The 18623-nt window shown below is 35.0% G+C and overlaps 1 protein-coding gene across 6 annotated transcripts in view; it reads right to left on the bottom strand.

Annotated features, from left to right (window-relative positions):
- Positions 1–574, bottom strand: part of LOC149541201 (uncharacterized) — a 205244-nt gene extending 204670 nt beyond the window's left edge. For all 6 annotated transcript variants that reach the window (XM_089802210.1, XM_089802208.1, XM_089802206.1 and 3 more), the window contains exon 1: positions 314–574. Coding sequence is in view for 4 of the 6 variants with exons in the window: in XM_089802208.1 (XP_089658334.1) it covers positions 314–352 (39 nt within the window). In the remaining 2 variants the exon portion in view is untranslated. The remainder of the gene's footprint in view (positions 1–313) is intronic.
- Positions 575–18623: the final 18049 nt, after the last annotated feature.

Consider the following 18623-nt stretch of genomic DNA (forward strand, 5'->3'; position numbering starts at 1 on the left):
CCAATCAACTACAACTTGACCAAACTTATTTTTGAAATTGCACTTACTTTCCTAAAGCAAAGTTGCTTCGATTCCGTAAAATCGGCATATGGACTCAGTTAATCAGCAAATCAACAGATTTATCGCGATGAGGCCACCGATTAGCAAATTTAAACTCCGTCAACTAAAGTAGAACCCCCAGTCAATTTAAGGTTGACAGTAGCAAGTCGAGGTTCAAACCAGGGCAAATGAAAACGGAAAATACAATTTACAAATATAATAGAAATTATAATAAAAATTCTAAAAATAAATGACAATCTTCTTTTAGCCATACCGCAGATGGCGCGGAGAAACCCGTCATTCGCCAAAACATCTTCGCCAGCTGTGTGTAATAACTCTGTCCCTTCCTCGTCCTCCTCTGCAATTGGATCCGGGCTTATATCAAATGAGTATATATCTATTTATATATACTGTGCATATATTCAGTAAATATATTTTCCAAAGATTTTTTTCGCAGAGATTTCAATTTTGGTTTTTCTTAAAAGAAAAAAACCCTCTGCCCGATATTGCTTGGAGAGGAGCACAGAGAAGGAACAGGCAAAGCAAAACGAGTCAAACAAGTATATATTGTGGGTCACTTTTTTGAATATACCTGTTTTCCTTCGCTTTTGTGTAGGCCTCATGTTTGATATAATTTTTTCTATTTGTTTTATCAAAAACAAATCTTCTTTATTTCATTAATTTAACGAAATTTTGTTCATTTTGTTCCTAAATGTGAGTGTACATATGTGTTAGATTTAATTCGGTTCAAAGCAATCTTATATAATCATTTGTTTGCAAGGAGAGTTAAAATTATAATAGAAAAATATTCAAAGAAAGTAAGTGTGAGATTATTTTATTTTATAAAAGTGTGTGAGAGATTATTTTAAGGAAGTAAGTGCGTAAATAAGTATTTTCAATCAAAGTTTTTTTTAAAGTAGAAATATTATAACTTTTGGTAAATAATTGTATAATTGAAATATGTATTTAGTGTTGTAAAATAAATAATTTTGGATTAAGGTAAAAATAGGTTTTGAGGGAACCTGAAATCTCTTACATTATGTTCAAAGATTTTTAAAATAAATCATATTATAAATGGCAAAAGAAAAGTAAACAAGTTTTTTAAGCGGACTTGAAACTCTATATACCATCTTGACAAAATAAAGCATTAAGAACCAGAACTCCAAAAGGGCAACAAAAGACCAAAAGAATTGTTGGAAGAAACAAAATACCAGCAGGAAAAAACATCTACCAGCAGTGAAGCCCAGAAGGACCCTAAGAAACAAAACAAACATCGAAAGAAGAAAGACAATAAACCAACTCCTTAATTGCATTAGCCAGACTCGTTCCCACACCAGGAACCTCCTTAATAGTGTCCTTCACAAAAGAAGTGGTGGCAGTGGGAGTAGCCTTCCTTGTATTTCCCCTAGTGTGTTTGCTCATACCACCACTCAATATATCAATGGTTGGAGAACCTTTAGTCATGGTATCATTGGAAGATCCTTTGTCCATTTTAGTCGCAACCTCAAGAAGACTGGAAGTAACATTTTGCATGCTTTGCTCACTAGATTTAAGCAACTGGCGGAGCCCTTCATACTCCAAGAGCATATCGATAATGTTGCCAACTTTTGCTTCCAAATCCTTTCTTTTAGAAAAATTGTCATTCAACATGATGCAAGAGCATCTTGGGTTTGCTTGATGACTACTTTGGAGTTCATGGGAGGAGGCTTGGTAGTTGCTTTAGAGGGTGCTTGGACTAGTACTCGGTCGAAGAAGGATTGGTACTCGATTGCTATTGGGTTTAGTGTTGGTCGAGTAGCTTGGTCTTTTAAGGGAGCTCGACATACACTATGGAGCTCAACATACACTATGGAGCTTGGCATGGTCTATGGAGCTCGGCATGGTCTTGGAGCTTGGTATGGTCTTAGAGCTTGGCATGCTCTAGGAGTTTGGCATGCTCTAGGAGCTCGGCATTGCTTATGGTTTTGTTGATGCTCAGCTTGATTTCTCTGGCACTTAGCTTGGTCTTGGTTCCTATTGGTGTCGAGTTGTCTGTAAGCCAACCTTGGCATTCAATTTGTGTAGGGGTATTTAATTTGGGTTGTAGTCGACTTGTGACTTAACATATATTTAATGTAAGGGATTTATTTTAGTTTGTAATTGCTAGGCTAACTTGTGGCTTAGTTGGGTATAAGTAAGGGGTCTTGTCGAGTCTTTAGGCATTCATTCATTTTAGAGGAGTGAGTCTAGAGAGTAGCTGAAGAGTGAGTTTTCCTGAGTCTGTGGACAGAGCATCGAATGTGAGGCAGTTTATAGCATGATTGTGGTGGAATTGCAAGTTTGTGAGCAGAGCTAGTAGTTAAGGCTTGGGAAACTAGGAGATTGCTTAGTGGGCTTGCAAGCACAAGTTTAGATCTTCCTTGGAGGTTTCTACCAAAGTGTGGATTTGGACTAGCTAGGATTTGAGTTGGATCACGAGGGATCTTGCAGAACTATTTTTGTAATTATTGTTGTATTTGGTCCTAACCTAGAAGGCCTTACAGCTGGGCATTTTGCATATAAATAGTTATTTTATGAGTAAAGAAGTTGTTGTTTGGTATTAGATCTTGCATTATTATTGCTTATTGTTGTGTTTTCATTGTGTGGTTATTTGTTGGGGTTTGGACATCTCCTTTAGGGATTCTTCTACCCTACACTACATCAGGTGGTATCAGAGTGAAGATTAGATCTGGTTGGTTGGTTGATCTTATCAGAGCGAAGGTTGTTCCTAAATGTGTAGACATATCATCAAATTTGAGGCAGTTTGCACCAAGATCTTGGGTTGGAGAAGTTGATGTGACAAGATCTTGATTTGGTGGTAGATTTTTCTTTATGGAGTCCTAAATCTCTTGGTTGTAAGGTGAAAGATTATGGTTCTGACTTGCAATTGCAGAGGACTTGCAGATGGATCAATGGATGCAAAGATGGAATATTGATCTTGTTGAGGCATGATTGCAGGGAGTTTGTGGATTGCAGATTTGTGTTCTTGGACTTGTGATTTGGTTCCTGATTTTTCATGTGAGATGGCAGGTTGTGATTTGACTTGTAGACAATTTGAGGTTGTTATAAGGAGCATGGGAAATATTTGTTGCAGAGGGTTTGTGAAGATCTTAGAAGATGGGTCTGAGAGGATTGGACCCTTGGATGATTGCAAATCTCTGTGATGTGGTGGAGAGGAGGTTTTCTGAGATGTATGCTCAATTTGAAGCTAGCTTGGCTAATCAAGTTAAGGACAAGGTGAGGAAGGTATTCTATAGATGTTTATGAAGTTGGAATCTACCGATCCGAAAGAGAGTTGTTTGGTTGATTAAGAGACTTGTTCAAGAGAGGAGATGGCACAACAAGCTCAAGGTGGAAGAGGATGGTTTTGTTGATCAATAGATGGAGTCTGATGTGAAACCTACAGAGCAACTTGAGGTTGTTATTGAGGATATTCCTAACCTTGTTGATGTAAAGTTGGATATTGGTTTTCATGATCAGTCGGTTGGGTCTGATGTGGAGAGTGTAGAGCACTTGGTCATGGATGATCTGGTTGTTGTCGGTGATGAGTTATATGTTGCAAAGCATCTTGCTGTGAGAAATTAGGTTGCTAGTGTTGATAGTTTGGAATGTGTTGATGGAGATCTACATATTGTTGTTGATGTGGAATTTGTTGTTGTTGGTGTGGATTCACTAGTTGCTATTGTGGATGAGGATTTGTTGATGAAGCATTATGGTCAGTTTGTTCTTGATAGTGAGCATGTTGATTGGATCGTTAAGATTCTAGTGTTTGATAGAATGATGTAGATGTGGATGATGTGCAGATTGGTATTCCTATCCCTGTTGGAGTGGAAGCCTTTGGTGAAGATGAAGATGGTTGTTGATCTTTCTTTGGGCATCAAAGCGTGGGACACACTTTTCTATTTACCTAGGGAGTCTGATGCAAGAGCATCTTGGGTTTTCTAAGTGACTACTTTGGAGTTCATGGGAGGAGGCTTGATAGTTTCTTTGGAGGGTGCTTGGATTGGTACTCGGTCTAAGAAAGACTGGTGCTCGGTCACTATTGGGTTGTGTTGGCCGTGTAGCTTGGTCTTTGAAGGGAGCTTAGTATACATTGTGGAGCTCGGCATGGGCTTAGAGCTCGACATGTTCTGGGAGCTCGACATTTCTTGTGGTTTTGTTGATGCTCGACTTGGTTTCTCTAGTGCTCAAATTGGTCTTGGTTCCTGTTGGTGCCCAATTGTCTATGAGTCGATCTTGGCATTTAATTTGTGTTATACTCAACTTGTGGCTTAGTTGGGTATAAGTAAGGGGTCTTGTGGAGTCTTTAGGCATTCATTCATTTTAGAGGAGTGAGTCTGGAGAGTAGTTGAAGAGTGAGTTTTCCTAAGTCTATGGACAAAGCATCGAATGTGAGGCAATTTATAGCAAGATTGTGGTGGAGTTACAAGTTTGTGAGTAGAGCTAGTAGCTGAGGCTTAGGAAACTAGGAGATTGCTTAGTGGGCTTGTGAGCACAAGTTTAGATCTTCCTTGGAGCTTTCTACCAGAGTGTGGATCTGGACTAGCTAGGATTTGAGTTGGATCTTGAGGGATCTTGCAGAACTATTTTTGTAATTGTTGTTGTATTTGGCCCTAACCTAAAAGACCTTACAATCGGGCATATTTTACATAAACAATTATTTTATGAGCAAAGAAGTTGATGTGTGGTATCAGATCTTGCATTATTGTTACTTGTTGTTGTGTTTTCATTGTGTGTTTATTTGCTAGGGGTTTGGACATCTCCTTTGGAGATTCTCCTACCTTGCACTGCATCACAACATCCCCTACATATCAGCAACATTCTTCTTTGGTGCCTTCAACTCATTGTAGATCTAGGTGTCCAACAAAAGAGAGTTGACAACTTTCATTTTAACTTTGTTGAGAAACTCAAGCCTACCATCCAATTCAACATCAACCTATATGCCTAAATCCTCAACTACAGTAACTCTTCTCCTCTTTTTTTCATATTCATAATGCTTCTCATCCTAATTTTTATCTTCAACCTCAGGGGCTTGAGTGCCAATAGAGGGAAAATTATCAAGGGCATTAGTAATTGATTCATGAGCATCATTATCAAAGATAACATTATTAATTTGATCCTCAACCTCCATTGGCACATCCTTATTCTCCTTTTCTATGTAACCTTCCTTATCCTCACACAACCCCTGAACAATCTGGCTAACACCACCTTTAGTAGGAGAAACGTACTTCTTCTTATTATGGGTATTGTCCTTTTTCATGATAACAAGGGTTTGTAGAAAATCCACATTATTTTAGCTAGATCAATACCAAAAATATCAAAATTACCTTCATTCTTGCTCTCCTTAGTAACAATGGTCACCTTCTTAGTATTATTATCTTGGTTAGTACCATCCTTGGAAATCTCAGCAGTAGTTCCTCATAGTGGTAGATAAACTCCTCAAACTCCTGCTTTCCTTCTAACTATTCTTTGTAGAGATCTCCTCTATGCTCACAAAATAGCCACCATTCTTTGAATCAAAACCCTTTGTATCAGTAGGATTATCTAGAACATGATCACCATGAGAGATCCCCCTCTCTTCAACCTCCTCATCTGAATTTTCCCTAGAATTAATCTCCATACCCCAGGACACCTTTTTGTTCCTCTCAGGTCCTTTCTTTCCCTTCTTCCAAGAACCAACCTCCAAAGTGTTATCATCAAGCTTTATTTTACCTTTCACCAAATTAATAGAGGCCTTTGTTGTTATAGCCTTACAATACTCAGTTATTAATAAAATGAGATATTCATGTAAAATGGGTCTACTAGATTTCTTTCGATGAGCATTAAGGCTCTACAATAGGAATTTAGCCAAATAAAAAGGAAAAGAAAATCTTTTTTATAGCAAAAGTGATTTAGAAACACAAAATGATAATTATAAATCCTAGAAAAGTGGTCATTCAAAATGAAATAGTGATGCAGGAGCATCCTTGGTTGCCTTGCTATCCTTTTCATCTTTGTTCATTTTGCCTCTTAGTGTCGAATTCTTGTGGTTGTTGAGTTATAGTTGTTGTCGAGTTATTCAATATTGATCGAATGCTTTGGTGACTAAGTGTTCCTTCATGTATTGAGTGTGTTCAATGTTTGTCGATGCTTGATTCTTTCTTTGATTGAGTTTGTATGTGATTGGCTTCTAGTTTGAGCTAACTTATGTATTTAATTTGGGTCATGAATTTAATGTAAGGATATTGTCTTGGGATGTGTGTTGACTGTTTTGTGGTCAGCCTTCTATTTTGTAATGATCTAGAATCTTCTATAAGTCATTTTTGCAAGTATAAATAGGGGTGTTTAGGTTTAGGCTTGGCATGCTTAGATGGGTGCGAAGTCAAGGGAGCTAGAAAAGTTAGAATGAAGGATCTATTAAAAAATTATAAGTTTTGAATTTTGTAAATCTTTTTGGTTGTAACTTGGAAGGCCTCACAGTCATGCATGTATGTGGAAAATTTGATGAACTAATAAAGAATTTGTTGTTTCTTCTATCCTTGATGTTGTTCTATGTGTTGTTTGCTCCTATTATGTTTACTTAGTGAGGTGGTTGGATAGTTAGGTGTGCCTCTAGCCCTAGTTATTTCAAACCCTCCTCATGTCAGGTGGTATCAAAGCTTGAGGTTCATCCTTGAGAAGATTGGATTATGTAGAACCGTAATTAATTTTGGTTGTAGGGTGGCAGATCTGCAGATTTGAACTATAACTTGTAGAGGGTTACGATCTTGTAGGATCCTATTTGTCAAAATGGTCTGAGGTAGTGGAAATATTGATGCTGCTATCATGGATATGTTGAGACAAATTACAGCTAGATTAGATGGTGTGGAGATAGCCCAGAGGAGAGGAGCACATCTTGATGATGTGATAAATGATGAAGCCATGGCACCAAACCATAATCCATAACCTAAGGAAGATCGAGATGAGGAAAGACTATTAAGAGTATTGTTTAGGGAACATTCAAAGCCTAATGTTGAAGTTGTTCCTTGTGATGGAAAATTGGGCACCAATGTTGTGTTGGATTGGATATCTGATATGGAGAAGTTCTTTAAGTTTGAAAGCACTACTGATAATAGAAAGGTGAATATTGTTGTCACTAGGTTGAAAGGTAATACCTCACTATGGTGGGAGCATTTACAAACTGAGAAACAAAGAAGAGGAAAGGAGAAGATCAAAACCTGCATGAAAATGGTGAACATGGTGAAGAAAAAGTTCATCTCAATTACCAAGTTAACTTGTTGTGGAAAATGCAAAATTTGAGACAAATGGACATGACTGTGAAGGAGTATATTGAGGAATTCTATAGATTGGATATCAGATATGGACATGTGGATGATGAGGCTAAAAAATTTGCAAGGTACTTGAATGGATTGAGATCCGGAACTCAAGATGAGATAAGTTTTGTGAAATTGGAAAGTGTGGAAGAAGCATATCAATATGCTTTGAAGGCTGAGAAAATCTTGACTAAGAAGCATGAGCAAAGACATAAAGGCAGAGGTGGTAGATTCCAGAAACGTAAAGGTAGATCCTATGGAGAAGGTGGAAGATCTAATAATTATGCACAAGATAAGGGTAAATTTGAGTGGAAAAGTGATGATAAAGGTAAGATCAAGTAGAAAGGTGATAGTTCTTACCAAGGAGGTACTAGTTCTTACCGAAGAAGAGGTCATTCTTATTTTAGAGGTGGTTTTCATGGTAATTATTTCAGATGAGGTAAAGAAGGGCGTAAGTCCTTTGAATGTAGATACTTTAGTGAGAGTGAAAGTGGTAGCATGAATGTTGTGATACAAGGTGGATATATGCACCCTCTAGAGAAAACTTGATGATGAGAAGAACTTTGTGCAATGAGAAAATTGAGGATAAAGAACCCGTTCATAGGAGAAGTATTTTCAAGACCAAATGTAAGATAGATGGGAAATTTTGTAAAGTTGATAGTGGAAGTTTAGCAAATTTTTCATCAGACGAGATGGTTACAAAGTTGTAGTTGCAGAGGCATCTAAGAAGAATGGAAAATGGAGAATGTGTACTGATTCCAAAGCTATTAACAAGATGGTAGTGAAGTATAGGTTTCCTATGTCGATGATGGAATACATAATGGATTGTTTGAGTAGAGAAAAGTATTTTACCAAGATTGATTTGAAGAGTGGTCATCATCATATTAGAATCAGAGAAGTTGAAGAGTGGAAGACTACTTTCAAGACAAAATATGGTTTGTATGAGTTGTTGTTAATGCTTTTGGTTTGACTAATACACCAAGTACTTTCATGAGGTTGATGAATGAATTTTTAAAGTGATTTTTGGGTAAGTTTGTGATTGTTTATTTGGATGATATTCTGATGTTTAGTAAGGCTAGGGAAGAACATCTTGAGCATATCAGGCAAGTATTGTAGAGATTGAAAAAGGAGAAGTTGCTAATTAATTTGAAGAAGTGTTCCTTTATGCAAGAAGAGCAAGAAGAGATTGTATAGTTAAGATTTGTGATTTCAGTTGGTGGGTTGAGAATGGATTATGAGAAGGTTAAAGAAATTTTGGAGTGGCATACACCTAAGCATGTGGTCAGGTGAGATCATTTCATAGCTTGGCTAGTTTCTACAAAAAGTTTATAAAGAATTTCAGTTCATTTTGTAATGTTATGATTGAGACTATGAGAGGAGATAAAAAAATATTTCAAATGGACACATGGAGATGATAAGAGTTTTGATACTTTGAAACAAAAGGTTGTTGAGTTACATGTATTGGCTTTGTTTGATTTCAATAAGGTATTTCAAGTTGAATGTGATACAAGTGGTAGTGCAATAGGATCTGTGTTGAGTAAAGAAGGTAAACATGTTGCTTTCTTTAGTGAGAAGTTAAATGATGCTAGAATAAAGTATTTTGTGTATGATAAAGAGTTTTATGCTATTGTTCAAGCCTTGAAGACATGGAGACATTATTTGATTCCTAAGGAGTTTGTGTCATACAATGATCATAAAGCTTTATAGTATTTGGGAAGACAACATAAGTTAAATCACAAACATATGAAGTGAGTTGAATATTTGCAAAGTTTCACATTTTTTATAAAGCATCAAAGTGGAGTTACTAACCAAGTTGCAAATGCATTGAGCATGAGTCATTCTTTGTTGACCGAGATGAAGGTTGAAGTTCTTGGTTTTGATGAAATGAAGGAGTTGTATGATACTAACCCTGATTTTTTTGAGGCATAGAGAGTGTGCACAACACCAAATCTATTAGATCAACTAAGTATGATGACTATTTCATTCAAGAATGTAGGTTATTCAAAGGAATTTAGTTGTATATACCAAGAATTTCTATGAGAGTTAATTTGATTGAAGAAAAGCATTGTGGTGGATTAGTTGGACACTTTGGTATTGATAAGACATTAAGTTTTCTCAAGGATAAGTATTATTGGCCACAAATGTATAAGGATCTTCAGAAGTTTTTAAGGAGTTGTGGAATTTGTCAAGTTGCAAAAGGAGTAAGTCATAATACTGGATTGTATATACCTATTTATGTTCCTAATAAACCTTGGAGTGGCATTAGCATGGATTTTGTTCTTGGATTACCTAAAACAACAAGAGGGTATGCTTCCATATTTGTTGTTGTGGAAAGATTTTCTAAGATAAGAAGACATCAGATGTTGTGTATGTTGTTGAGAATTTCTTCAAAGAGATTGTTAGATTGCATGGATTACCAAGAAGTATCATATCTGAAAGAGACAACAAGTTTGTTGGTTACTTTTGGAGGACTTTGTGGAAGAAGATGGATATCGAGTTGAAGTTTAGTTCTAGATTTCATCCATAAACAAATGGACAGGCAAAGGTTGTGTAATATCCCCTCCAATATTAAAATCTAATATCTGACCATGGACAACATTCCAAATTGTAATTGAACAATGGGAAGGGGGATGGAGTAAATAATTGATTATTAAATAAAATAAATACATACACCATATATATATATATTGAATAATAGTCCAAGATATATCACAAGAAAAATATCAATTAAATAATATAAGTGATATCAAAAGATTAGCCTCATAAAAATAAATAAATTTATCAACATAATATGATCGATATAAATGAATGAATATAAAAAAGCCCTAAATAAGTATCTACACATTTATCTAATACTTAATTCCTAAAACTAATATTCCTAATATCTAACCCTCTCCTGAATGCCACCAGTTATAATAAGGCACGACTTACAATAAGTTATGACTTTTCAAATGGGTAGTATATAAACCCATGAATAGGGGAGGAATGAAATGAGACTCATACAATTGGTGTACATTAAAACCATGATCAAGAAAACTTACATTTCACGGAATGGTAAGGAATGTGGACGATTGGTAAGTATATAGTGGACTTGACTCCAATGAGCCCACACAAGTGGCATTCATCATGTCAACCAATAACACCGAATGGAAAATAAGGATGGGACACCCAACTAGTGAAGAATGAGCACAAACTCATATTATGAACAAGAACTTCTATAGAGGAGGTAAAGGAAGACACCAACTTAGTTCAAAAAGCTATAATTTATAGTAATTTCATGAAAATATAAGATGTTATATATATATATATATATATATATATTCAATGATTTCGTATATATGTGAAATTATTTCAAATGATGTTTTCATTTATTTATTTTAAAAAATCACAAGTAGAAATAACTTAATAATTCAAAGGACTAAATAAGTTTCTTAATGAAGTAACAGTCACAACTTCTCGTATCAGTATCAAAGGTGGGAGTACTTCCATTTGGCTTACACAATGAAGTAGATCACAAACTCTTCGAGTGAGTATCAGAGATGGGTGTAACTACCAATTTGGCTGACATAATAGAGAAGGATATATAAGTGTCAGTATTAGAGATGGGTATAATGTTTGTTTGGTCAAACACTAATTAAATGAATACAACCTCTATAATGTTGTTATGCAAGAGTTAACTCCATTTGACCATCATGCCTAAGAAAGTATAATGGTAAGAATATTCTTAAAGGTGTCAACATATGCATATGTGATAAGGTCTTGGATAGGGAATGTTCTATCGAAGAATAACCTTAAAGGATGCATTCTCAAGAAGATACTAGAATAATTAACGGTTAGGAAACCTAATCTTGGGACATCTTAAGGTTGGGGTTAAGTTAGAAGGGTCGAATAGTATGAATATATTGTTATTATTATGATTCTAAAATTGAATTTGCAGATATTAATTATCCCAAGATAATCCTTATAGTGGGGACATTATAATGGTATCAGAGCATGGCCTTGCCCTCTTGTAGGGTGAATAAATTTGTAAACATTTAAATTAATGAAAAGATCAAACTATTGAATATTGTTGATAAAGAAGCCTAGAAATTTGATTAAACAAATGGTGGATATAAGTTCATATAAGTGATTTATTGTCAAGATGGGAGAGGCGGAGTAAATCCACTCAGGATGGGTAGAGTCCAAGATAGGTAAGAATATGATTCCAAAATCCCTGAGGAAAGAGTCCAAGATGGGTAGAAATATGTAGTCCCAATGCCTTGAGAAAGCCTACTCATACATGAGTATCTACCACCCATGATAATGAAATTCCCATACTAAAGAGGTCATGTAAGAATAAACAATGACTAAGCTTAACATGTTAAATACTAAATCAAAATGATTCTCAAAAAGACTATTAAATGAGTTATCAACTATGACCAAAAAAATGTTGGAACTTTGAATATCAATCAAGACCATATCTCTCAATTATGAAGATATCAATCATTGTATTTGGAATAATTTGAGGCAACTCAACACCTTGATATTATGAAAAATATCAATAAATATGTTATTTCATTCAATCATCAAACACATTGATTGATTGATCACTGATTATACTCCATTAATTACCTATCTTCAAATGGGAATCAATCTTACCTTTACTATTCTAATTATCATAACCAATCAAAATTGAATCACTCATAAACTCTTGATTATATCCCACTATTCGGATTTAGAATTTGCACAAAAGCTATGGATTACTTGTGAGCTTGACAATCAAATGAAACTTGTGTTGAACTCTAAGCCCAAGTTGTCTATTAGTGTCTAACACTTAGTCACTTCCAAGGCAATGTTGGATGGTCATTACTACAACCGAACCATCCAGAGAAGATTGAGCTACAAAGGACTTGTTTATATATCAATACATGTTGAGCAAGTCAAAGGTTGTCGAGCACCCCATTAGAGACCAAGTTAGCATACATGCCAAGTAACATAGTAGGGACTAGGCATTGGTAAAGTTAGTTAATGTCAAGTGAATCAGTAAATGCTGAGCATATAGAAGTTGAGCGATAGCATGAATGTTAGTTATGACCGAGCGTCAGAACATTTGCGTGTCGAGTAAACCACTTTTCGCATATGAGTTTGTGATGACACAAACACTTATGTAAATCATTTTTAGCTGGCTTCTACATGATATTCAAAGATTGTGGAGATAGTTAAGGAGAAGATTACATGTTTTTCCAGAAGGAATTAATCCCAAGAAAAAACATATTAACCAATTAGAAAATCAAAAGGGTAAAATGAGAAAAGGATGAAATACGGATCATTGATTAGGATCTAAAAATTTCTACAAGTATCTATTTAAGAAGGGTTCTAACCCTGAATCATAATGAGTGAGTGTGTGTTAAGAATGAATGCTGATGATACTACTTTGGGGAGTATTCTAAGCTTTGGAGAGTATTGACATGTTGCATTCATGATTGTGTTTGTCATTAATGTCAACATAGAATGATTTCTATAAAGACTAGCTAAGTAATAGACAAAGATCTTAATGGTACATACAATGGTTTGATTTTCTGGTGATGCACAATGATGAACATGTTTGGCATAATGTCTTGATGATGTGGTCAAGTACACAGAGTCTAAGTCAAAGATGTACACAAGTTGCACTTGATTTACAAAGAGTAGTTCATAGACAAAGTATTGGGAAAGTAGTTCCTGATGTTTATTCGCTATATTACATCTGAGATGCAGTAAGAATACGTGTAATATGGTAGTGATAGAGGACAATCTTTTGATGATGTCAGTAAGTGTGCAATCCCTAGTATCGCACATGTGAAGTTTTGTATAGATTCTGAGCCAATAGTACTATTGTAATTGTAATTAATTAATTATCTTACTATAATTAATTGGGAAAGCCTTAAGGTTGACTCATGGAATTATTATGAAGATATGGTACAAAGGAAAGATTTTTCCCTTATTTGTAAAGAGAGCATGAAGTGTTGTGATTGTTGTATGAAGTATGAAGTGTGAAAAGGAGTAGAGTGCTTACTGAATACGTGTAAGCGATCCAAGGGATTATCAAATGTGATTTTTGTGATCTGGTTACAAGATCAAAAAGAGTAGAGGTTCAGTTGATAGGAAAGAGGAAGAGAAAGGAAGTACTTCTAATTTCTATTATTCTTCAAGGAATAATACAAAGATCATTTGGATTGTGAGTTCATTAGTCTTGCCCTTGAAGCTATTTAGGAAGTGGGTCCAGTTGTCTTCCACAACTCCTAACAAAGTTGGAATATCCTAATAGGGATTCAAAGTCTCCTAATAGGGACTCATATTTACTGAATGTACTCATAAACTCCTAACACGGTCCATCCTCTAACAAAGAATATTTATATTACTACATCATCTTGTGGGTACCATCCCCACTAGGGTTTTTCCTCTAATCAAGGGTTTCCCTAGTTAACATATCTCCTGTTATTGTGTATGAGTATATTATTGTGGTTTCAATTTATATTGCTCATATGGTTAAGTTTGTTTAAGGTTGATAATTGTGATAATAGTTGGATAACTGATTCAACCCCCCCTCCCTCTCTCAGTTATATCAGTGGACTATATATTCTAAAAATTGGTATTAGAGCATTACATCCTTGAAGGATAAGCTTAACAACTTTGGGAGATTGATGGTGAATCTTTTCAAAAAGGATAGTCCTAGATTTGATGGGGCCAGCTATGATAGTTGGAAGGAGAATATGAAGACTCATCTATTGTGCATGGGTCCAAGATATTGGATCTTGATAAAGAGTAAGAAGAAAATCATTGAAGAAGAAAAGCTTGAAGGATGCAGTGAAGACGAGAGAGATTTATTCATGTGTAACATGAGAGCAAGAGAAGCTCTACTATCAACTCTTCTAGAGAATGAATATACTCAAGTAAAGTCACTTGAAACATCTTATGAAATTTGGAAAGCATTAGAATCCACTTTTGAAGGTGATACACATGCAAAGAGAATTAGATTGCAAAATTGGATATGTGCATTTCAAGATGTTAAGATGATGGGATGAATCTGTAAGAATATATATTGGTAGAATATCAGAAATTGTTCTAGGAATTTGGTCTCATGGTGAAACAAGGAAGAAGATGAAGTAATATAAAGATCTTCAAAAGCTTGACACCACCATTCAAGCAAGCAGCTTAGATGATTCATCTAGTAATGCCCTGCACTAAAGATTTCACAAAGGAAATGTTGCTTGGAAGATTATAATCTATAGAAGTAGATCTGATATAGTTTGGAAATTTAGCTAGAGTTGAATAGGTTTCAGTGCCCTAAAAATTTGACCTAATCTGACAAGGAGTGCAAGTACACATGGAGATTATGCTGGTAGCAATAGATCTGATGAAGACAAGAAGATTGAGGAAGGAATAGCCCTTCTTGTGAGAAGAGTAAAAGATGTTAAGAAAATCTTTAAATGTTGAACTTGTGATGAATTTGGTCATTATGCATCTAAATGTCCTAAAAGAGAGAAAAAGTGTAAGGGGAAATTTAAGCCTAAAAGAGATAGAGATATAAATTGTTTGTATGCAAATGAAGATGAAGAATCTGATGAGAAAGGTCAAAGTGAAAGTGATGATGAATTGAGATTTGTGGCTATCAAGGAAGATGATCTTGATAGAGAAATAAGAGAAGAGAGAGCTCTAATTTCCCAAATGGAAAATAAATTTGATTGAAAAATTGACAGTGGTTGTTCACATCACATGACTGGTGATATGAATAAGTTTGTTAAGTTCAAGAATCGTAATGGAGGTATTGTTAGAGTTGGTAACAATGCAACCTATCATATAACAGGAATTGGATCCATTACTATTGATGGTAAAACTAACAGTGATGATGTTTATTTTGTTGATGGAGTGTAGCATATTTTGTTGAGTGTTGGATAGTTGGTGGACAAGGGTTATCACTTGTAGTTCACTGAGAAGACCTACATTATCAAAGATAGAGATGGTAAGCTGATTGAAACATGCACAAGATCCAAAGGGAATGTATTTCAGCTGAATCCTATTGAAATGACATGTTTGGTAGCTAAAGTGGACAATAGTTGGTTGTGGCATAGAATATAATGTCACATAAACTTTGATAATATTACGAAGGTTAGTAGCACATTTATAGTCAGTGACTTGCCTAAGATAATAAAACCTACTAATGTTGTGTGTAAAAATTGTATTTTGGCTAAACAGAAGAAAGTATCATTTCCTTGCAAGAAATTCACTACCACAAAGAAGTTGGAGATCATTCACATAGATCTGAGTGGTCCTTCTAGAACAAGAGGATTATATGGTGAAAGGTACTTTATGATTTCACTAGAATGATGTGGCTAGCATTTCTTAAAGAGAAATCTGAAGCTTTTGAGAAGTTTAAGATATTTAAGAATAGAGTTGAGAATAAATTTGGTGTCAAGATAAAGTGTTTTAGATCTAATAGAGGAGGAGAATTCACCTCTAGAGAGGTTAACATATTTTGTGAAGAGAATAGAATCAAAAGACAACTATCTTCACCTAGAACACCTAAGCAGAATGGGATTGATGAAAGAAGGAATAAGTCAGTAGCAGAAGTAGTAAGAGCAATGTTGTTTGAGAATGATGTTTCTAAGACATTTTGGAGAGAAGCAGTCAATACTATAGTATGCACTCTAAACAGAGTATAGATCAAAAAAGGTATGAATAAGACACCTTATAAACTATGGTTTGGTCATTCACCACCAGTTAAGTATTTTAGAATATTTGGGAGCAAATGTTATATTAAGAGAGATGATGGCATTAGTAAGTGTGATCCAAGAAGTGATGAAGGTATGTTTCTTGGTTATTCATTTAAAAGCAAGGCATATAGATGTTTTAACTATAGAACTAAGACAATTGTTGAATGAGCAAATGTAAGGATTGATGAAAAGTTTGGAACTAAGGAAAAGATGGTAGATTATAATTGAGATGAAGAAGAAGATAATTTTGTTGAAAATATATTGGTATAAGTACAAGATTGTAATGTTTTAATCATTATTTTGTCACTAATGTTAAACCTCCTACTTACTACTAAGACAAATGCTTAGTTTATTTGGGTACTATCATTTGTTTGATCGATGAGGAGGTTTTGATCAAATATGATAACAAGAACACCTAGAGGAAAGATTGAGTTTGAGTTATGGTATGAAAAAGGAGGACAAAGATCAATTAGAAGAGTGATGACATAATGTTTTGATTATCTACTTGAGGCTACAAAGGATGGATATATTGATTTAGTCTAGAAGAACAAGTAAGAAGAATTGAGTCTGCCAAGTTTGACCAAGTACATAGTAGGTGTCAAACAAACTCAGTACAAGTCGAACAAAAAATCAATTGGAGCTGAGCAAAGTGAAGTTTCAGTGTTTGTTGAGTGAACTTAGTGTAAGCTGAGTAAAGTTAGTTGATGTCAAGCACCAATAAACTTTAGTGTTTGTCGAGTTATCTAGTGGATGACGAGTCGAAGAAGTATGGAAGTTGAGTGACATCATATTGATGTTGAGTGCTAGTATTCATGTTAAATCGTAGATTTGATGAATCTGAGCTAAATAATTTGTTTTTCTTGAAGTGCATGAAGTGTGTGGAAGAGAACTATGATGAGTTGGTGGCACAAAATTCAAGGTAAACTATTTTGAGGTGAATTCAAGAGGATTGAGGGAGAAGTTTCTAGAGGAACCAAATAGAAAAGTGGGCGGATTCATTGAATCCTACCTAATCCTACCTAACCCTAAAATGGACGATGGAGGTTGAACGAATTTTTTTTCTTAAATCTCTATTTATAGAGAGAGCTAGTTAGAAGTAAAGGTTTTCATGTGTGAGAACCTAAGGAAGATAAGGAGTCTAGGGTATTGCTTCATCTAGTAGCCAAATAGAAAAGACTATTATTGGCAAGTAAAGCAAGAAGACTTAAGAGTATGAATGCTTGAAGGGTGAACAAGATATCAGAGATGAAGTGTGTGAAAGCCAAGCAGAACGAGGACTAAAATAAAGGTCTATAATCTACAAGTGAGTTGTAAATTGTTATTAGATCAAGCCGTCCTGTTACTTTCTAATAATTGTGGCAGTTTAGGGTAAATCCTTTGGATTAAGGTTGACCTACCAATCATTTGTAAATCCTTTAACCAAGTGACATTCCAAGTGAATGATCTAAAGAACTCTAACAAGGCTCACTCCTAATAGGATGATTAGAATCCTCTAACCAGGTCACATTTAACAATATATTTTGCAACCTTTAACAGGGTTGGCCTTTCATAGGGCATCACTTCAGAAGAGTGAGAATTAGTAGCATGTTACTGGTGGTTTTTCCAAATTGGGTTTACAAGTAAAATCCATGTGTCAAATGTGTTGATTAAATATATTATGTTTCATGTTTACATTTCTAGAAAGTTATTTTGACTTAGGACAATAACCTACCAAGTTTAAGCATTGTATAATCTAATGGATGCATGCATATTAAGTTTTTATAGATATGGGTTCACTAAGTTGTGAAAAGTTTTATTTGTACATCTAGACCTTGGATAACTGATTCACCTCCCCTAGTTATTCTAACAAATTCCAACAATTAGTATCAGAGTCATCTGCTTAAGAAGACTAGTTTGAAGGTGTTATAAGCAAAAGATCAAGATGTCAAAAAGAGAGGTACCCAAGCTTGACAAGGACAACTTCCCTACATGGTAGAGTCTGATGAAGCTACACCTATGAGGTCTTGGAGATCATGCAAAATCTATCATTATACTAAGCATGTTAATCCTATTGGAGTCCTAACTTTTGAAGATCTGAAAAAAGAAGAAAAAACACAATCAGGCAATGTTGGAGATTGCCTTTGCCCTAAGTTGTTACAAGTTTGATGATATCAAGGGTTGTGATAGTGTAAAGAAGATGTGGGATTCTTTTCACACTATTTTTGGAGGAGACAAAAATGTTTTGAGAGCCAAATTTGAAAGTCTTAGAGGTAAGTTTGATGATATGAGAATGGAAGAAGGTGAGAATGTTTCTCAATATTGCTCTAGAATAAAAGATATTTTTAATGCTATAAGAGGAGCTACTAGTAAGATAGATGGTGATGTTGTATTGAGTAAAGTACTGAGAACATTGTTGCCCATCTGTGCTATTAGATTTTATGCCATACAAGAGCTGAGATGTATACTAGGTTCTAATCTAACTCTAGAAGGTTTGATAGGTAGGCTTACTACCTTTGAGCTCTCTAATTTTGATAATTTCAAACTTGAAAATGTTGAATCTGCT

This window comes from Cupressus sempervirens, chromosome 9, assembly GCF_028749045.1.
Source record: "Cupressus sempervirens isolate cs-2001-9-10 chromosome 9, ASM2874904v1, whole genome shotgun sequence".
NCBI classification, from domain to species: domain Eukaryota; kingdom Viridiplantae; phylum Streptophyta; class Pinopsida; order Cupressales; family Cupressaceae; genus Cupressus; species Cupressus sempervirens.